At 42.8% G+C, this 22,177-nt stretch overlaps 1 protein-coding gene across 3 annotated transcripts in view; it reads right to left on the reverse strand.

Moving 5' to 3' along the window:
* Nucleotides 1-5,313: 5,313 nt before the first annotated feature.
* Nucleotides 5,314-22,177, reverse strand: part of MFSD2B (MFSD2 lysolipid transporter B, sphingolipid) — a 30,378-nt gene continuing 13,514 nt past the window's right edge. The window contains exons 5-14 of one of the 3 annotated variants that reach the window (XM_028722354.2): nucleotides 20,162-20,240; nucleotides 19,218-19,381; nucleotides 16,111-16,204; nucleotides 15,847-15,968; nucleotides 14,051-14,134; nucleotides 13,444-13,524; nucleotides 10,654-10,763; nucleotides 9,322-9,465; nucleotides 6,879-7,055; nucleotides 5,314-5,813 (exon numbers count right to left, since the gene is read on the reverse strand). In XM_028722354.2, the coding sequence (XP_028578187.2) occupies nucleotides 5,765-5,813; nucleotides 6,879-7,055; nucleotides 9,322-9,465; nucleotides 10,654-10,763; nucleotides 13,444-13,524; nucleotides 14,051-14,134; nucleotides 15,847-15,968; nucleotides 16,111-16,204; nucleotides 19,218-19,381; nucleotides 20,162-20,240 (1,104 nt within the window). In that variant the 3' untranslated portion in view covers nucleotides 5,314-5,764. Of the gene's footprint in view, nucleotides 5,814-6,878; nucleotides 7,398-9,321; nucleotides 9,466-10,653; nucleotides 10,764-13,443; nucleotides 13,525-14,050; nucleotides 14,135-15,846; nucleotides 15,969-16,110; nucleotides 16,205-19,217; nucleotides 19,382-20,161; nucleotides 20,241-22,177 lie in introns of those variants that run through there. The other 2 variants (XM_028722355.2, XM_028722357.2) reach the window with 2 other exon arrangements.

Below are 22,177 nucleotides of genomic sequence, written 5' to 3' on the forward strand. Positions count from 1 at the left end.
AGGGCTTTACAGCTGCCACACTTGGGCCAGTCCGACCATATGTCTCTGTTCCTGGTACCAGCATATATCCCACTCAGGAAACGGGCTCCCACAATATTAAAATCTGTTAAAATCTGGCCTGAAGGTGCTATTCACCAGCTGCAGGACTGTTTTGAGAGAACCAATTGGGATATTTTCGATCGTACAGACCTGGAGGAACACACGGCGGCAGTTCTGTGCTATATCAATCACTGCACAGACACTGTCACAGTAAATAAATCCATCCGGTTTTACCCCAATCAGAAACCCTGGATGAATAGAGAGGTCCAGTGCCTGTTGCGGGAAAGGAACAGGGCTTTCAGGTCAGGTGAGGTGCAGCTTTACAGTGTGGCAAGAGCAAACTTGAAGAGGGGTATTCGACGGGCAAAATTGGATTATAGGCTGAGGATTGAGGATAATTTAAGGAGCAACAACACAAGACATGTGGCAGGGGATTCAGCATATTACCAACTACAAACCTAACCTTGGTGCTGTCAACGGTGACCCTTTGCTGGCGGAGGAGCTTAACCTCTTCTTTGCTCGCTTCGAGAGGGAGCCACCTGAGACGCCGGTATTACAGCCACCAGCCCATAGGGGCCCCTCATTCACGGTAGAGGAGCATGAGGTGAGACAGGTATTGAGGATGGCGAATCCGAGGAAGGCGGCTGGACCTGATGGCATCACTGGAAAGGTGTTGAAGGGCTGTGCGGATCAGCTGGCGAGGGTCTTTACTAAGATCTTCAATAAGTCCTTACACCAGTCTATTGTCCCACCCTGCCTGAAGTCGTCAACTATTGTCCCTCTGCCTAAAAAATCCACAATCAGTAGTTTGAATGACTACAGACCAGTTGCACTGACTCCAATCATCATGAAGTGTTTTGAGAAACTGGTGCGCCGTCACATTATTTCCTGTCTTCCATCAACTTTTGACAACTACCAGTTTGCATACAGGGCAAATAGATCCACAGAAGACGCTATCATCACCACTCTCCATGCTGCTCTGTCCCATCTGGAGCAGCCGGGGAGTTATGTGAGGCTGCTGTTTGTGGATTTTAGCTCTGCTTTTAACACTATCCTCCCCCATAGACTGGTGTCCAAGCTAGAGGCGATTGGACTCTCCAACTCCACCTGTCTCTGGGTTTTGGATTTTTTGTCAGAACGTTCTCAGAGGGTTAGAGTAGGGTCACATATGTCCACAGCCCTTAGCCTTAACACCGGCTCACCACAGGGTTGTGTGTTGAGTCCCCTGCTCTATGCTCTCTATACGTATGACTGTACAGCCATCTATTCCAGCAACAAAATCATCAAGTTTGCTGATGACACTACGGTGGTAGGGCTCATTTCAGGAGGGGATGAGTCCGCCTATCGGGACGAGGTGGAGCGGCTCTGTGTTTGGTGTGGAGAGAACAATCTGGCTCTTAATACGGCTAAGACCAAGGAATTGGTGGTGGATTACAGGAAAAAAAAGGCGGACATTCAGCCCTTGTATATCAACGGGGAACGGGTGGAGAGGGTGGCGGAATTCAGGTTTTTGGGAGTAACTATCGATCAGGGCATGACTTGGAGCGCAAATACCACTGCTCTGGTGAAGAAGGCCCAGCAGAGAATTTATTTCCTCTGACTTTTGAAGAAGAACAATCTGAGTGAGAGACTGCTGGTGTCCTTCTACCGAGGCTCCATAGAGAGCATTCTTACATACTGTATTTGTGCTTGGTTCTCCAGTTGTACAGCTAGGGAGAGGAAGGTGCTCCAGAAGGTCATAACCACAGCCCAAAGGATTATTGGTCATCCTCTCCCATCTTTGGAAGAACTGTACGGTTCCCGTTGTCTTAGGAAAGCAAACAACATCCTGCAGGATTCATCTCACCCGGGACACAGTCTGTTTGCACTACTGCCTTCTGGCAGGAGATATAGAAACATCAAGTCAAGGACAAATAGACTGAAAAACAGTTTCTATCCAAGAGCTGTGGCCTTTTTGAATGCTGTAACTCGATAGTGTGACCTGGGAGTTTGATGGGTGTTGGTGTGGGTGTGGCTGGAATGTGGTTTGTTTGGTTGTTGTTGTTTTGCTTTTGTTGTTTTTAAGGGATGGCATCCAATTTCGTTGCACTTGTGCAATGTTGCACTTGTGTAATGACAATAAAGAATCTATTCTATTCTATTCTATTCTATTCTATTCTAATTGCCAAAACTATCCTCTGTGGCATTTGCAGGTCTATCAGCAGTTTGAGATGATTCGATTAATCATTTAATTTCTATACTGCTTAATAGATTAGAATTTTCTCTAAGCAGTGTACAAAAATCTGAAGCAACAACTTAAAATATTACAAAAATACACAATTACATATAAAAATGTTACATAAATACAAAGTTGTGAATATATCCATAAACCAGTATCAGTTCATTTTCCTTCTGACTCACCCTTCAGCTTTTGGATTCTCACCCAGGGTCCAAACAAACTCTCAGCTCAACAACAAAAGTCTCACAACTTCCTGGAAACAGGCATGTGAAGTTTTAAAGGTTAAAAAAAAACGTGCCTGAAAGGCAGTTCAGTAATTTATCTTCCCTTGCAATGTTCACCTACAGGGGAGTGTTGAATGCATACTGGGGCGTGCTTTCAGTTCCAGAAGGGTTTTCACAGGTTTAAAACTGGTATGTGGCTGCTAGGGATGTATTAAGGCATTGTTTTTTGTTGTGTCTTGTATTTGTGGCATCCACTGCAGCTTGCCTTGCACCAGAAGCTTTACTCATCTTGCTGTCCGCTGCAGCAAAAATACAGAGCCTATGTGATTTCTGGCATAAATTACTTTGTCATTGTTATTCCATCCCATTCATTTTAATGCAAAGCAAACATAATGCAAACAGGGGGGAATATAATCAAATACACATTGGTTGAAGACTAAAACCATCAACAGTGACATACCATTCGGGACATGGGACAAATAAGCAAACATGATGTTGATTTCCCCTTCAGCTTCTACCAGAATTCTCTGACATCCCTTGTGGCTGCACAGAGACCGTAAAGGAGGACAAGCTTTCTTGGCAGCAGAAAGATTGAAATTCCTTGGGTTACTGTGTCATCTTTGAGACCCTTAAACAATACAGTGGCCTAGTCTCGTATTTTGTAGGCTTAATATCCACTATGTAATGGAAGAAGCGTTTAGTTTCCACCACCCCATTCAGCTCATATATAGCTTGACAACTCCCAGGTACATTAGGCTTCAGGATTAGATACAAAAGCAACTTTTTTGCTTTGTTGTGAGGTATCACGGCAAGCAATGCCAAATAGCATACTTTTAACATTTAAATCTTCAAATCTACTCATTCATTGGGCCCAGCTGATGATCTGCTTCCAATGGGTTGTGTTCCAAAATAACTTAAATGCGCCTGTTCTAAGTGTTCAGAATTTCCCCCAACCCTGTGAAAGCTTTTAAACTTAAATTTACAAACACTACAGTTCATTAACAAAAATACATTCTCCATTTCCAAATATATTCAGCTATACACTCTAGCCATTAAAAGTCTAACATGTACCAGGTCAGACTGAGAGAACCTGCTCTTCACTGTAAAAATAGTGCAATTTCTCTGCCGACAGCTAAGTGTGATAATGGGAGTTTTATACTTCATCATATCCAGCCAACACTGGTCACAAAGCCTGCCATGTACCATATAATCTGCCCCCCCGCTTAGATTTCCTAGCAATGCTACATGCTGCATTGGATATTTTTAGCTCACTAAGAACCTACCTGGAGAGTCAATTTACTTGCAAGCAGAGAAAGACAACACATGTAGCCGTGTGCTCTGCTTTTGTACCTCTTTCTATGTGTGGACTGGCTTCAAGTTGAAAGTTTCATTAATCTGTACTCTCAACACAGGATCAAAACATGACCTGGGAGAAATGAGTGAAATAGCACTGGATGGCAGTTACAGTGTGACATTGGGAGACAATAACTTAGCACATTGTGAAAGAGAATGCCAATATTCTGTGTGCACAGGCAGACACAACACTGACTAATCACTCCTGTCCCAAGCATTTGGCACCTGAGCGGATAATTATTTACATTATCTGGAAACTTCTGTGGAATCTGCCGCGGAGCTCATGAGCAGGTGGTGTTCATTTGGAGATGCTATTAATAGGAACTGGTGCCTCCATCTGAAGACTGTATGCACTTCTGCTGCGATTAGAGTCCTAGGAGCTCAGAAATGCGCCATAGAAATTACCTAAATTGTGACTCCAATATGAAGGTGCCAGTTCAAAACAACAACAGAACCTCCACATGAACATCTGACTACAAAATCAGTGGTGGACCATGTGGTACTCCCGAAGAGTGTCAACTATTTTGTGCAATAACCTCTGAAAGCCTTGACTTTCAGAATGTAACAGTCAAAAGGGTTCTCCCAATAATATAGTAAAAGGTAAAGGTACCCCTGCCCGTACGGGCCAGTCTTGACAGACTCTAGGGTTGTGCGCCCATCTCACTCAAGAGGCCGGGGGCCAGCGCTGTCCGAAGACACTTCCGGGTCACGTGGCCAGCGTGACAAAGCTGCATCTGGCGAGCCAGCGCAGCACACGGAACGCCGTTTACCTTCCCGCTGGTAAGCGGTCCCTATTTATCTACTTGCACCCGGGGGTGCTTTCGAACTGCTAGGTTGGCAGGCGCTGGGACCGAGCGACGGGAGCGCACCCCGCCGCGGGGATTCGAACCGCCGACCTTTCGATCGGCAAGCCCTAGGCGCTGAGGCTTTTACCCACAGCGCCACCCGCGTCCCCATAATAATATAGTACCTGGAAAAAATATGGTTTTCACCTGATTAGTTATTATTTAAATAAACTACCTCCAACCCTCTTGCACACACTATCATACCAAGAAATGCCAAAAGTAATAATGCAACGGAGTGGCAATTGTTTGAACCCTTGATTTTGAAGAGCCACACTCAATATTATTATCTCCAGGTAAATAATCACGGAGCTAGCTGTTCACTTAGAATAGCAAATCTCCAACATTTTACAGGAGCAAAGACACAATTAAAGGTTTTTCTCTTTTCTTTTCTTTTGGAGCATCGTGCTGGATTACAGATGCTCTTGCTTTGTCACAGCCTTAATTTGATAGTTTAAATATGGGCTTGAATTTAAAAAGCACATGAAAAGCAAGCCTTTCTATTTGGCAATATGTTTTTGCACAGAGCCACTTTTAATGGGACATAACCAAGTGTCTATAAAAGTCTTGATTTAGATAAGTAGAAGGTGAAAAACATTACATTTTAAAATCATGAAAACATGCCGACACTTTGAAGGGTTGATGAAGAAAAGAAGATCCCCCCATTTTTATTTTTGCTCTAATCGGTTATTTATAACAAATTGTGAAAGGGGATTGTTTGATGAACAGAGAGTCTGCGTAGGCATGGATAACGTGACCTCTTAGTTGAAATTTTGAGGACTACCCATCCTTGGAGACAGACCGTCGGGCGATGCTTAGAAGGCAGCTTGTTTTCCAATCCTCAGTATAGCTGTAGATCAGTGGAAAGAGCAGCAAGCAGTTTCCCCAGTGTTCTATACATACAGGTTCTAGGCATTCCTCTCCAAACTATGCTCCAAGTTACAATGTGTTTTGAATTCATTTAGCCTTGATAAATAGATGTGTGTATCATCCGTGAAATAAAGCTTCGGTGGAATAAGGAACAGCCTTTTATCCCACAAAGCGCTACTGCCTGGTTAGGTTTTCGTTACCACAAGCTATTCCGGCCTTCAAAGAGGAGTGATTTCTTCATTCTCACAGAGAATGCTTGCACGACGCCTGTTTTAAAAAATGCAAAAGAACCACACATGAAGAAATGTGGTTTCTGTGGTTGACGTAGTAACATAGGTGCTAAGACAATGACATCTAATAAAGGTAAAAGGTAAGGGATTCCAGGATGGTTAAGTCCAATCAAAGGTGACTATGGGATGCGATGCTCATCTCGTTTTTCAGGCTAAGGGAGCTGGCATTTGCCCACAGACAGCTTTCCGGGTCATGTGGCCAGCATGACTAAACTGCTTCTGGTACAATGGAACACTGCGACAAGTGCCAGAGCGCACGGAAACGCCGTTTACCTTCCCGCCACAGCGGTAGCTATTTACCTACTTGTACTGGTGTGCTTTCAAACTGTTAGGTTGGCAGAAGCTGGGACAGAGCAACAGGAGCTCACTCCGTCACATGGATTCGAATTGCCGACCTACCAAACGGCAAGTTCAAGAGGCTCAGTGGTTTAGACCACAGCGCCACCTGCATCCCCGGAACCCAGCCTTTTTGAAGTGTTTCGTTTCAGTTATGCATCATCTGAAATTGTTCCTGAGGCATTGGGAACCTGGCAACTATTCTTCCATGCTTTTGTAACTTTCAGGGCGGTTACATGGTCCTGCCCCATTATAGTATTTGAAGTGGCAGCTTGTAGCTCAGAGGTGGGGAATGCTTTTGGACTGGTGGGGCCTCTCCCCTACTGCTGCTTTAGAGTGTTGATGGACCCTCCAGAACACTGTAGGAGGTGGCCCTGAGAACTGCAGGGCGAAGGGGCAGTCAACAAAAATCACTTTCCTTTGCACTTCCCTTTGCAGCTTTGCACTGACATTATTAACAATGCAAAAATGCAATAGCAGGGCATTACATCATACCATATAGAAAGCCTATAGAGCCTCTGCTGAAATGAAGCCAGAAAATGCTGGTAGTCAAGCAATGAAGTATGATTTTCAAAGTAAAAGGCTTTGTTTTCTAGGTCAGTAAAGGGGTTCTCTGTATGCAGCATAATACAAAGTGTTTGTTTTTGAAATAGCCTAACTCTTTCATAGTGAGCACTAAGAGAATCTGTTGTAGGTACATACTTACCTTCGTCTTTCAAGGGCATGTTTCGTTTCCTGTCGAGTTTCTTCATTGATTGGATAGAAAATGAGTATAAACAAGCCTAATGGCACGAGAATAGATGGGACTGCTCCAACCAAGACTTTCAGCATGATAACAACACTGTGAGACTGTTTGCACACCCCTGATTTGAAGCCTGCAAGACTATTAAAAAAATAAATACAGATGTTACAGTCGTATCTTCATACTACTATTTACTCTGTGTGTGTGTAACCTCTCCCACCCACAATGTAGAGCCTTCCCCATAATTTTTTCCCCTGGGGTTTCACTGGCTCCTTGATATCATCTCAGCTTCCTTGGAGATTTTTTTTCTTGCTGATGCCAGATCTGAGTAATGAAGAAGGTAGGGGCTTACGGATGAAACAGAGTCATGTTTTTACCTTTCGCTGTGGTCAAGACTGAAGCAATGAGCCAATTATTACCTACATTCTGTAGCCGAAATCTTTGGCAAACCAGTTTCACATTGTGGAATTAATTTATTTCACCCTGTACAAGGACATGTATTTATTAACCTTTGTATCCTATGAAACTTTTTTGACATTTTTAAGCAAGCAGAATGCAGTAGAATTCATTATCTGCTAGAAATTCTGTGAACTATAAGTTCCCTGTCTGCAGACACTAAACAGGAGTAGAGCATGTTCACTGCATTGAGGCAAGACTTAATTTTAAATTGTCTTGCACTAAAAAATGCATGTGGAGTCTTTGCTACTCACTCAAACACTAGCTGGATTTTGTGACTTTTTAACTGATGCACTTCCTATTTCACATCAAAATGCACATTCAGGCAGTTCAATGGAGCTCTGATGAAATTTGCAATATAAATGCACAGGGGTCCACAAACTTCAGATGGCTGTGGTAGCAACCAAAAGGAGCAGAGAGTTTACCCAACTTCAAACTGCATCTCGGAAAAACACAGTGCAGGATTAAGGACAGTCCTATTTCCCTCCTCCCTCTCTAAGCTTGGGTATAGGGAAGGTGTAAGGAATCACCTTTGCAGTAACACAGAGCTTCTGGAGGCCTCTGACCAGCTCTGGGGCACAACATCACTGTTGGAATGATTTCTACACACTTGGGAGCGGATCCATTTGATAAAGAGGACTGAGGCTTGTAGTTTGTGCTTCATAAGCCCAGTATAACTGTGGGGATGATACCCAACCCCTTTCCCCACTTTCAAGGTCAGTAGGGAAAGGTGAGACTCATCATACTAGCCATGGAAAGTGGACTTGTACATCTGTGCAGGTTCGCACAGCACCCCCAACAACAATTTGTACATGTGAACTGCTTTGAGGTTTTCTACAATCGAGCAGCATATAGATTTTATGAAATAAATATAATTTGACATGTAGGAACTTGTCTCTACACACTGCTTCCAAGCTGTTAAATGAGTGTTGTTGTTTTCAACCCTCATTAGGAAAGAGCCAAAATCCATAGCTTGTATATACCAAGTAGGTTGAAAACTAAGCAGGGCTGGCTTTGGATTCCAAAAGGCGTTTTTTATCAGGTAAACAAATATTAATTTTCACATTTAGATTCCGCTCGGAATGTCATTCGAGGGTCTCCTGCTGCCTATTTTTACGACATGGCAGGTTTGCAATCTGAGAAATTGAGACTCGCCTAAGGTCATCTAGTGAACCTCTCTTTTTTGTATTTGTTTGTTTTTCTTTTTGCCCAGCAAACCTCATGGTGAGGATTTTAGCTTGGATGCTCCTCAGACCTAGTTTGACCCTTTAGCCACCTCACTTGACTGGCTCTCACTAGGTTTGATACTCAGAGATTCACCACTTCCTGCTTACTGATACTCCTGGGCGTGGATGCTGGTTCTAGTGGTAATAAGAGCCTTGAACTATAAGTGATACTGAGAGTTTAACTGAACAAACCCCACATTAGTTTACCATGCCCTGGGTTCCTATGTACCTAAAAGAACCCAGATACTGACACATGGATATTTATAATGTGGTCCTATATCTATGTCTGTGGGATGCGGGTGGCGGTGGGATGCGGGTGGCGCTGTGGGTAAAAGCCTCAGCGCCTAGGGCTTGCCGATCGAAAGGTCGGCGGTTCGAATCCCCGCAGCGGGGTGCGCTCCCGTTGCTCAGTCCCAGCGCCTGCCAACCTAGCAGTTCAAAAGCACCCCCGGGTGCAAGTAGATAAATAGGGACCGCTTACTAGCGGGAAGGTAAACAGTGTTTCCGTGTGCGGCTCTGGCTCGCCAGAGCAGCGATGTCACGCTGGCCACGTGACCCGGAAGTGTCTCCGGACAGCGCTGGCCCCTGGCCTCTTGAGTGAGACGGGCGCACAACCCTAGAGTCTGTCAAGACTGGCCAGTACAGGCAGGGGTACCTTTACCTTTTTATATCTATGTCTGGAGCAACCATGTGTGTGTGTGTGTGTGCGCGCACGTTTTACTCACTTCAGACTAGCTGCAGAAATTCCTAGTCCAATCCCAGCTGACATCTTATGAAAAAAGGTATATGAAGCATAAAAGATGGTTTCATGTCCTACTGAATTAGGATTCTGCACCCGAAAGTAGTCGACTACATCAGGCAACATGGACCTTTAACCAACCAATGAAAATAATTACACATCCATTAGATATTTCTGGAAAAAGATGTGACATTTTAATGAGCAGCATACAGTACTTTAAAAGAAAGACATTTTCATCTTTTGTGGCATAATTAATAAATATTATACCACTTATGTAAAACATGGAGGGTTTACAAACTAATTAGGTCAGGTCAGGTAGGAATCCTGAAGCAATTAATGATCTCGCAGGTTAATGGATAGAAACTTAACACTGGCAGAGGTTTGCTATTCTGGAATAAGCATGAGGGAGGGAGGCTGGGACTGCACTCTTGATTAACATCAAATTTAATTACTTCTGCTGATAGGTTAGTGATGTCTAGAACAACAGAGAATAAAACTGAATGAGTGTAGCATATTCCCCAGGAGGACTTTTGTAATGAGTTACAGTAAGAGACATTTGTAAAACCTCTCAAGCCATTACGGGAGAGACAGAGAGAGAGAGATCCCAAATATCTATGCTCCTAACAAGATAGCAGATTTTCAAAGCATCTGCAGGTATTATACTGGCTGAAAACACCAGTGCGACTCTCAAGAAAATTCATTCCTCTGTTTGAACAGCTCTTTGATCTGCTCTCAACCAATATAAATTATGTTGTACGTTTATTATTATGTTCCCATAAACCTTTTTACAAATGCAGTAGCCATCTTAAGGTGGCTGGCTGTGCTCTCTATAGGAGATGAATAAATGTAAGTTTAAGTCCTTCTTAGTGATGCCTCACATTTCAAGGAAGTATTAATATGGCAGAGGCTGCTTCTCCTAAGGTGAGGATTAAAGAGAGAAACAAGACATTTGTTCAACTCTTCTCACATCCCCTTTTGCATATTTCCACACCCAATCTCTTATCTATGCTAGGGGGGAAATAGCATGAAAAGTGGCTTTTAACTTCAGCTTAGGAAGCTGCTTTCACTGCGTGCAGGCGAAAAAAGAACTGGCCTGTGAGTTTGGGCGAGTAAATGTCTGCTGTGATACACTGCTCTTTTTCTTAGTGCCCTGATACAGGGCACAGGTAGGGCATAAGCGCATACCTTACAGAAACTACAAAGTCTGATGTCCCACACATCCTACTGTGTAACAGATATTTCCTTTTAAATGCCGATAACAGTTGATTTTGTACCTGGTACACATATGTACACACACACACCTATAAGACTGTCCTACCATGGCAACAGCAAAGAGGCTGCAATGCTAATTCCTGAAACACCAGCCGAAAGGTAGGCAACAGCCGGTTCTGGAAAGAACACCAGCAAGGTCGAAGCAGGAATCATCAACTGGAAGAAACGGAAATCGGGAGAAATGTGTATGGTTAGATCAGTGTTACTTACTGTGGAGTTGAGAAACAGGAGTGCAGGAGTGGGGGACCTGGCTCCCATTTGGCCTGCAATGCTGTATCCTACAAATGGTGCTCACCTGCCTCATAACTGCTATGTCTGATGTGGATCAGGTACGGACTTTGTTATAAAGGAACAGCTGACAGCTTAAAGGGAGCTTCTGATTTGTTCCTTTGCAAGCAGGGCTCCCTGTCAGTTCCCATCAGCTGAGCAATGCCGACAGGGAACTCTGATGATCGGGTGCACTAAGAAGTTCCCTGTTGGGAACTCCCTAGGAAAAAGCCTGAGGAGGCTGGAGGATGCAGTCTGGGTCTAAAAGGCTTCTTCCAGCGCTTTGAATCCAAACTGCTTCCCTTGCACCTGCAACCCTGCCCTCGGTGGTGGCATGGGTGCTTTGGTGGAGGCTTATATCGTCTGTTAGTGGACCCCCAGTCCCTGAGGATGTCCCTTGGATCGTGACAACTGCTTGCTTTTTAACCATTTAGTCTTAAATTTATCCAAGCATGGGCACCTGGACCTTAACTACTCTAAATCGAAAGGCTGACTACCTTCCCCGCAAACAACATCCAGAATTACTAAGCCCAGTCTTGCACCAAATGCAGTATTGTCAGCCTAAGATCAGTTGATGAAAATAATGCATTTGGTTTGCAGTTCATGAAGCTTGTGTTTCTTTCATGGAACAGGGTGGGCATTCGGGGAAGACCCTGGTTTTCGCGTCTGTATGCAGGTAGAAATATGACCTGCTTAAAGCCTTTTGTCATTTGGAAAGACAATTACGGGGAGAGCTTCACCTGTTGACACTCTGAAGTCAAACCTCTTATTACGTGTGTGTGGGCCCTGATTTATTTTGGGGCCCTCCGCCCCACCTGCAGAAGCTATAAATCTGCACACAACAGACACACCTGTGCTTCCTATATGCAACATGTGGTCATCCACTCAAGAGGTTAAAGATGCAGGCTGTGTTTGCTGCAGGGGAAATCATGGACTTCCTGCCTCTGCTTCACACAGTTCATCTCGTATCCACCACAGTGTAGAACACACCCAGTTTGCTCTGTGAGGAAAATATCTGCCAATCCATGCTGACACCATATCTTTCTAATTTTATAATTTCTTACAGGTGTGCATGGGGCAGACATTTCTGGCTCAGCTCCCTATGCTATGCAAGCATCAAATATATACAGTCGTACCTTGGATCTCAAACGCCTTGGCTCCCGAACGATCAAAACCCAGTAGTTAGTGTTCCGGTTTCCGAAAGATTTTCAGAAGCCAAACATCCAACACGGCTTCCAATTGGTTGCAGCAGCTTCCTGTAGCCAATCAGAAGCTGCACTTTGGTTCCCAAACATTTTGGAAGTCAAGCGGACTTCCGGAACGGATTCTGTTTAACTTCCAAGGTATGACTGTACATAGCTGAACAAGCTCTGCTTATAAGCTCTGCCTAATCATTCATAAGCAGACACTCAGCTAGACAGCTCTGCCTATAATAACCAGTGTTTCTAAAACGAAAGAGTCAACAATAAACAGAACTCTGAATGAGAAATACACACACTTGAATTAGTCTGTAATGCTCAGTAATAGACCTTGTTTCACCACAAGAGAGCACTCCAACAATACAAGATTGCCATGTGCACAGATTAAGCACAGCAGCAGTGTTTACCCACTTGGAATCCAAAGCACCCAGATATTTATAAACCAATAGTGCCATAAAATGGGATTTTCTTGTAAAGAAGGAGTATGACCCAGCATTCCAGAGGCTCACACTAATATTCTTAAAAGCTTTGCTAGCATAAGCAGAGAAGCAGGAAATAAATTCACGGCTGATGTATCTCTGCTCTTTGCACACAAATGATTGTAGGTAGTGCTTGCTCTTAGCCTTCTCGTTAATTGTAACAGAAAATCTGCCCTTACGAAGTATCTTCCTCCCTGACACAGTTCAGGAACTTCTGATATGCACAGATTTTATAATTAGCTCATTTGGGTAAGCAATTCTATGATATTCTAAACCAGAGTGGTGACAGAGAACCTTGATTAAAGGCATGAGAGAATAAGCCCTTAGGAAAATAAAATGCTCTAAGACTTCATGTTATAAATTTCAGAAAGATAAAAGTACCAGGTTGACCCATTTAAGAATGTTCTAAGTGTGCTTTATAGTATACCAGCCAAAATCAAGCAGTTTGCCATCGTCAACATTCCCTGTGGTTAAAATTAATCAAGATTTCCCTTATACTGGATTAAACAATGGCTTAAAGGGAAACACTGGCTAGTCTCTTGAAGACCGCAGGAAAGAATGCAATGTTACCAGAAGTAGCCTTTAATTAACCTTGCGTTATATAATCTACATCCTACCTATCAAGGCAGAGTATAGCCCATAGTGTGAAGGAGAGAATGATCCAATCCAAAGTAGGAGGGAATGCAGGAAAAACGAAGACAAATCTGAATGATAACCAGAAATTGAGAGCCCATGTTGGCCTGGCTAGGAAAAGAAGCACAAAGGCCAAAAGGGGGAAGGTGTCTCAAGTTTCAAAAGCATTGTTAAAAATGTTTGGTGCAATCCCAGAAAAGGCTATTTCTAAAGTACAAAAATGCCAGCTTGCATTTAGTGCCTCAGTTGCTTACTTACTGATATCCCACCCGCTGTAGTCTTTTTGCCGTACTTGTTCAGAAACCATTGCCAGCATGGAACGCTCAGTGCTGCAGATATCTATGAATGATGAGAAAAACCATTACAGGAGAAAGCATGTTTCATATCAAGGGGATCAAGGAAGCACCATGTGAATAATTGCACACATCACAAAAAGGGAGGGGCACAAACTAGGCCATATGGGTTCACGGCAAAGCAGTTCTCATAGAATCATAGAACTGTTATCTAATCCAACCCCCTTGCAATGCAAGAATCCTGCCCAAAACCACCAACCTTCTGGTTAAAAGCCAGACACGCTAACCCACTGCACCATCTCTATCATGTGAACTCGATAAATATGGGTCAAAAAGCTGATCAGAGAGTTAGCAAATAATATTTTTAAAACGCAAATCAAACTCAATGAATTTCACATCCTGCCCAACTTCCTAGCTGCAATCCAGATCATTTACTTGCCTGATGACATGAAATTAACCCTGGGTGTGGCATGATCCAGGGTCTAAATAGTGATATGCATACCATATTATGAAAATAAGAGCTTAAGAGCAACGTACTTTGCAAGGAGGCTCTGCTTTGTCCACATGCTTACCAAGACAATCAGCACTAAATAATCAATGTGGTTGTGAAGATTAGTTGCAGCAGAACAAAAGAGGACAAAGTTGTTTTGTACAATCTGGAGAGTTGAAGACAAGAGGAGGAACAAAACGATAAATTAGTCACAAAGCAAACATGGAGCAGGGTTGATTAATCAAGGCCATTTAAATGGTTAAAAACCAGATTTCCCATTTACAAAGCTGAACAAGAGCGCATGTGAACTGATATAATAATTAAACACATGCTGGCTGGCAACAAGACAAAGCTGCTACTAGCAGGGAGCATAATCAAAATCTCTCATTATGCATGCCATTTAAACAATGCAAATATATATACATGCACTTTTTGAATATATTAAAAACAACAAAAATTGTTCCAATATAGGTACATTTAACATAAACTAGCAGTTGTGCAGTTAGGTAATTTTAGACTATCTACGTACAGTTACATACGCTGCAGGTTACAGACTCCGCTAACCCAGAAATAGTGCTTCAGGTTAAGAACTTTGCTTCAGGATGAGAACAGAAATCGTGCTCCGGTGGCGCGGCAGCAGCAGGAGGCCCCATTAGCTAAAGTGGTGCTTCAGGTTAAGAACAGTTTCATATTAAGTACAGACCTCCAGAACGAATTAAGTACTTAACCCGAGGTACCACTGTAATGGTCTTATAGAGAGTTTCCTCTGTAGGTGGTAGTGGATTAGTTCACTAACATCAGATAAATAACCCTTCATGTGTGCAGCAAACAGAGGGTTATCACTGGCTTATCTCCCAACTTTCATCAAAATGCCCACCGAAGAGGTGGATACCTGTGTCTTCCAGGCAGAGGCTGCCCAGTTTATGTCCCTGATAATCAACATCTTTTACTCCAACCAGGACATATTTATGTGGGAGATCATTTCCAGTGCCACCAATGAACTGGACAAGATCCACTATAAAAGTATGACAGACCCCTGAAAGTCACAATGACTGGCAGTGTCTCGCCAGGGTTATTGCAGATTCCACAGCTTAAAGCAACTTGATGCATAACAACTGGTTCATTTTGGAATAAGCCATTGTCCAGACCCATGTTTGATTCAAAGTTTTACGTGCAGAACTTTATTCAAAACAGAACAAAACACAGTAAATGATACATCCAAAATATCCATAAGGTCATGTGCAATGGCCAGCACAGGCTCAGCTTCTTAGAAATAAAATAACATAACCAGAGCTGACAAACATAGCTCTCTCTCAAAGACTCCATTAGCCTGTATTCCAGCCCCAAGGCTGTTGAGCTCATTTACGTATCCCTACCCCAAAGAGTCTGGGAACAAAGACCAAAGGCCATTGCAATTCAATACCTCTCATGTGATCTAAGGTTAAACACCAGGTGTTAGCTAGCAAGAGAAGAGTAACAGTAAATTATCAACCCACCTAGGAGCTTAGAGAGCTTAATATAGCCCAATGGAAAATCCCCAAGTTAAAGTGCTCAGTAATATACATAGGCATTCTCCATTTCAGTGTGAATTGAACAATTATACTTAACAAGGGTTTCAGGCAGTGGACATTTCCAGCCCCACAGGGAGATGCCAGGTATTGAACCTTGGACCTTCTGCATCATCATCCATTGCTGAGCTAATTGGACTGCTTTTGGATAAGCTGCTGTTTAATTATTGTTATATTTTAAAATGGTATTTGTATTTGTTAAAGATCCAAAGAATGAGTTTGGTAGAAGGAGCTCTTGAGATGGTCCAACCTCTTTCATAGTTCAGGTACAATCTATGCTGCTGCAAATCCTCTTATGAACTAGAATTACCTGAACAGCTGTTGAAATCAGGAGAAATGATGCTGCAAGTTTCACATATGGTCCAAACATCAGTGCAAGTTTGTGTCCCTGAAGGAAGGGAATTTGTTGGTCTGATTTTAATGCATAAGGATCTATAACGAGTGGAATGAATGAATGAATGAATGAATGAATAAATAAATAAATAAATAAATAAATAAATGCATGTCTGATACCTTGTTTTTAAAGTAGGAAAGAAATGTATTAGGAATGTTTGTTGCGATTAAATAAACTCACCTACTTTTTCTCTCACTCCAGCGCAAAGGGCAATAATGCCAATGATGTATAATACTGATATTGTTCCTCCTGCAATCATGTAGAGTTTTTTGTTCTAAAAAATAAAAATAGGTGGTAGTGGTGATGTGGGGTGGAAAAAGGGAATCAAATTTCAATAAGACTATATATATATATATATATATATATATATATATATGAAAATCTATGAAGCACAATGGGTAGAGGGCGAAAGGATTAGTTTCTAAATTGTACTCTATATTGCTTAATGTAACTTACGGATCTATGGAACCTCTTAAAAAGATATGGGAACTAGATACTGGCACATAAATTTCCCCCAAAGATTAGAATAAAATTAAAATCTGTTTCCAGTTTTCTCAGGGTAAACACCTTAAAATTGTTACACAGATGGCATCACACTCCTTTCCAAATGTCAAAAATATTTTCTTCTGTATCACTTAACGGTTGGAGAGGTTGCAATAAACTTGGCACATATTATCATTTATAGTGGGAATGTCAATTGGTGCAAGATTTTTGGAACATAAATTTGATAGAAATGATAAACATTACTAAAGAAATTGTTGTTTGCTGTCCGAAATTAATATTACTGAGTATTTTTTATGATAACAATGTAAATATATTGTCAAAAGAATTGGTCTTATATATCACCTTGGGAGCATGAACAATAATTGTAAATCAATGGAAAACAACCCCAAATCTTAATACTGGACACTTCATACTGATCACTCTGGAATATAGCTATAATGGAGAAAATCATGCAGAATCTGAGGTTTTGACAAGGACTAGAACCTCAAGAAACATTTTACAGTGGTACCTCGCAAGACGGAAAACTCGCAAGACGAAAGGGTTTTTGGTTTTTTGAGTTGCTTCGCAAGACGATTTTCCCTATGGGCTTGCTTCGCAAGACGGAAACGTCTTGCAAGTTTGTTTCCTTTTTCTTAAAACCGTTAATACAGTTGCGACTTGACTTCGAGGAGCAACTCATAGCACGCGGTGTGGTAGCCTTTTTTGAGGTTTTTGAAGACTTTGGTGATTTTTGAAGCTTTTCCAAAACTTTTCCGAAACCATGCTTCGCAAGACGAAAAAATCGCAAGATGAAAAAACTCGCGGAACGAATTAATTTCGTCTTGCAAGGCACCACTGTATATGATTTGGCATTCCTTTATGACATATATAGTACAACGGAACCATCATTTTAAATACAATCCTTGTCACAAGCCAGCAAATCTGGAATTATACTTGATCTGATAAAGTTGATAGTCTTTACCTGGACTTTCTTATTTTAACTCATGTACAACTACTCATTCTATTTTATAGTTTAATATTCATCTTCATCTTCCAGTTAAATAAAAAACTTTACACTGAAACTTTACACTGAGCCAAAATTCCACCTACATATGTAATCTATAAAGTTGTGGCCATTTTAAATCCAGATTGTTGTCTGTTTCAGTTTGTTCTATCACACCTCACTTTAGTCACTGCCTAGGGGAGGGTGGCACTGCGACTGGGACCACAACTCCCAGCACACATCAAATGCCAAACATATTTTATTTTATTTATTCAAGATGTGTGTGTGTGTGTGCATGCGTGCACACAAACACACAAAAACATACTGTGTGTGTGTGTGTGTGTGTGTGTGTGTGTGTGTAAACCAAAGCTTCTCAGTGGTGTTGAACAGATACCGGTAATAGGAAAAATAAGATTAGCAGACAATAACTGAAATACTAACATCCCTCAGAAGTAATGAATACCACTATCATGTTTAGGCTCAAAGTTCATTTTAGTAGGGTTACCATATTTCAAAAACTGGTTGGCAAAGATGTTGAGCTTCTCCTTTTTTGTCAAAGTGGTTGAGCTTTTTTGGCAAAACTGCCCCCCCCCCAAATGACAATCTTGAGCTATTATTGTGAGTGTCTGGAGGCGGTTGGAGGATGGATGGCGGCTAACAGATTGAGGATTGAGGTTGAATCCTGACAAGACAGAAGTACTGTTTTTGGGGGACAGGAGGCGGGCAGGTGTGGAGGATTCCCTGGTCCTGAATGAGGTAACTGTGCCCCTGAAGGACCAGGTGCGCAGCCTGGGAGTCATTTTGGACTCACAGCTGTCCATGGAGGCACAGGACAAATCTGTGTCCAGGGCAGCTGTTTACCAGCTCCATCTGGTACGTAGGCTGAGACCCTATCTGCCTGCGGACTGTCTCGCCAGAGTGGTGCATGCTCTGGTTATCTCCCGCTTGGACTACTGCAATGCACTCCACGTGGGGCTACCTTTGAAGGTGACTCGGAAACTACAACTAATCCAGAATGCGGCAGCTAGACTGGTGACTGGGAGCGGCCGCCGAGACCATATAACACCGGTCTTGAAGGACCTACATTGGCTCCCAGTACATTTCCGAGCACAATTCAAAGTGTTGGTGCTGACCTTTAAAGCCCTAAACGGCCTCGGTCCAGTATACCTGAAGGAGCGTCTCCACCCCCATCATTCTGCCCGGACGCTGAGGTCCAGCGCCAAGGGCCTTTTGGCGGTTCCCTCATTGCGAGAAGCAAAGCTACAGGGAACCAGGCAGAGGGCCTTCTCGGTAGTGGCGCCCGCCCTGTGGAACGCCCTTCCAGCAGATGTCAAAGCGATAAACAACTACCTGATATTCAGAAGACATCAGGGAAGTTTTTAACGTATGATATTTTACTGTATTTTTGGTTTCTATGGAAGCCGCCCAGAGTGGCTGGGGAGGCCCAGCCAGATGGGCGGGGTATAAATAATAAATTATTATTATTATTATTATTATTATTATTATTATTATTATTATTGAAAATCAGCAAAAACAACACTGCTGACATAGGTTGCCATACGTCTGGATTTTCCCAGACTTTTTTCCAATTTCTGCCCAGACACTGCTTCCTACTACAGTATTCTGGGTACGTCCAGCGAATTCCAGACGTATGGTAACCCTAATTTTAGGAAAGTTCCTGTCCCAATTCTATTGCTATTGCTATTAAGAAAATCAATAACATATCTAGACAGTAGGATGGTGAAATACAGGATGCTCCCTTCCCACCCACCCCAAATCTTTTGAAAGCTTTTCAACTTACTGCCTCAGACATGTCTGGAACACTGGAACTGTTTCCGTACAGATTGGTGGGAGAGTCCATGTTATCCACACTATCGTTACAGTGGTCAGAGCTGTGAGCATCAGAGACCATACTGACCTGGAGTGTAGCTCCAACCAATGTTCCAAGACCTTCAAATCCCATTCCTAAAGTAGGGGGGGAAAGCCCACTTCTTTTTAAACCTGAAATGGTGGAACAGCTGCCAACAAGGCTCAGAAATAACTGAGCACTCCCCTGTTGTGATGTCAAAAGGTTTTTGTGACCCCCGCCACAAATATTGCCTTTTAAATAAAGAAATAAAACTGCCCCCAGCTATTCTTGCTTGGCCACACCCACTTTTAAACTTGGAGGCCAGGAGGGTTGACCATGTGTCAATGTGACTCTTAGCTCAAAAAAGAAGAAGCTACCCACCCCTCCCTTAAAGATTATGAGCTCCTATAGACAAGAACAGACTTTCTGGAGTCATCTGTCTTCCAATATAGTTCAAACTATGTTACTAGAGGCTACATTGAGCCATGATTCCTCCTCTCCCTCCATCTTCATGCTTCAATTCCTTCCCTGCATCTGAAACAGGGGGAAACAGAACTGAAACCAGCTCCAAACCGTGACTTCCAGTTCTAATTTGGAAGGCAAGTGTTAAAGGAATTTGCTAATTTGGATATAATAGTAGCAACTGTGGTTTGCCTGAAACATTGAGGCAGGGAGAGAATCGGTGTGGAAGGACAGGAAGGAAGGGGATGGGGAATCATGCAATTCTGAGGCTTGCTTACAAAACACCAACCCATAGTTTGGCAACACAAGAGAACTGAGCTTTTCTGTTTTTCAATACTAGTCTCCACCCCTTTGCCACAGCTCCCCCAATATGTTTGGGGGGAGGGGAGTCTCCAGAGCAGCATGCTACATGCAGCATTCTCAGTAAGACTCACGGTATGCCGTTGCTGAATCTCGTTCCTTCTGGTCTGCGCTCAAAAACATGACGAGAGCTGTATATGGTACATGGAATAGCTGTAACGAAAGTACACACACACACGTTAGGAAAATGCAGTGCTTTTTTCTGGGGGGACGCAGGGGCACGCATACCCCTAAACATTTTGTGACTCTAAGTTTGGCTTCGTTGAGGGGTAGTATTTCAATATGAGTAGGAAAATGAGAGTACCCCTAAACATTTTTTTAAGAGAAAAAAAGCACTGGAAAAATGTATCACTTTAGCATGCTGCTTTTCATCGTAACCAGAAGGCTTGCTATGTAGTTGGGCCAGTAATCCTGCTCCTTATGAGGCATGCTGTACCTTTCTCCTCCAACCTTCAAATGTGCAATAGCTCAAAAAGGAAGTAAAAAGAGCCTTAGCCATCCTTGGAGGCAGGGGTTTTTTCGCTCAACTCCCCGACAATTTTTTTCTGGTCCCCAAAGACCTCACTCGTTTTGACGGTTGTGGCTGTAGGATAATCAGCCTCATATAACCAAAATTCTTAAGTGTAATTAATGCACGAAAGGGTTAGTGCCAGAATAAGCTGTCCTGCCAGGCTTAGCTAGGTCACATACACCCTACTTTGGCAGAAAGGAAGTCTAGTCTATTGTTCCCTCAGTCTACCATGCGAACTCTGGTGTGTAAAGAGGTCTGAGCTTGGTTCCTACAAAGCCATCTTTGTGTATCTATACAAATTATTTAGGAACTTCCACCACATTGGAACTAACCTAAGTCTTTACTGCCTGTGTTTTCTGAATGCTGTATGGAAAAGCACATGATTCTGACCTTTGAAGAGTTTGTAAGTAAACCATGTTAACTTACCAACGGATGGTATTTTTCTATTCTAAGGGAAGTGGGAAAATTTGGAAGGAACTGAGAAGGGCATATTTTAAAGGTATAATGGCCTGTATTTCCATGCTTTACCTTGCTGCATGTTTTGTGATTTTAAATCACACCAAAGAGTACTCTCACCAAAGAGTACTTGCCCCAGACCTGGGTCTGGACATCCAGGAATTCTCCTTTTTATACCTATCTTTTCCTTTCCCAACCGTGGCAAGGTAAATAAATAGACACAGCGCACTGTGCACAGTCAAGTGCACTGATGGGGAGGTAGATCACCCCCACCCTGGTCCTCAAGGGAATCATTTTGTAAGTGGGGACAGAAAGATACCCCCCCAGCTGTTCTGCATGGCTCAGCTGATGCTTTGTGTGGCAGAGTATGGGTTGGCCACACGCTTCAAAAGCATATATTCCCCCCCCCCCTTGCAAAAAAGAGGAGTTGGCAAAAGGTGAATGCAGCCCTTAGACCAAAAATGGGTTAGCTACCCCTGCTCTAGAATTTCCTGAAATGCTGCTCTGCAGGAAGCACAGATCCCAGGTGTGTTGACAGAGGTCTCCTAAACACAGGATATAACCTACCAGGAAAGCTCCACTGCTCATCCTTGATTTAAAACTTTTAATATTTGAAGCAAGCATTTATGGTAAAAAAACGACAACATTACTGTTCAGAAAAATTAAGGGCATTTTTTTCAAAAATGAACTAGAAGAATGTTCTGCATTTCTTATGTCTATAATGCTAATAGAAAACCTGCACTAGCTAGAACTAAGTACCCATTCAAATGAAAAATTGGCCTTCCCCTTTCTATCCCGATCAAGCATGCACAAAAATGATGAGATAAATACAGGGGTGCTGTTGGCATATATCCGAAAATGCCCACACATTGCCTGGCAAAAGGGTATGAGGAAGTTTCTTCTTCTTAATTCTTTTCTGTAAAGATGAATATTTTACCCCGGATGACTTTTCTGTTCCAGCAGATTCCCCCCCCCCCGCCCCCCACGAAGGGATCAAAGAAGGAAGCTTCAGGATTGGCAGAAGTGTTAACTGCTGAGATTAAAAGGCCCAGAGCAATATCCCAGAGTCCTCTTAGATAGCAGACAGGCTGTGGCACCCCCTTGTGAAAGTACAACGTTTCCA

Source organism: Podarcis muralis, chromosome 3 (assembly GCF_964188315.1).
Source record: "Podarcis muralis chromosome 3, rPodMur119.hap1.1, whole genome shotgun sequence".
In the NCBI taxonomy this organism is placed as follows: domain Eukaryota; kingdom Metazoa; phylum Chordata; class Lepidosauria; order Squamata; family Lacertidae; genus Podarcis; species Podarcis muralis.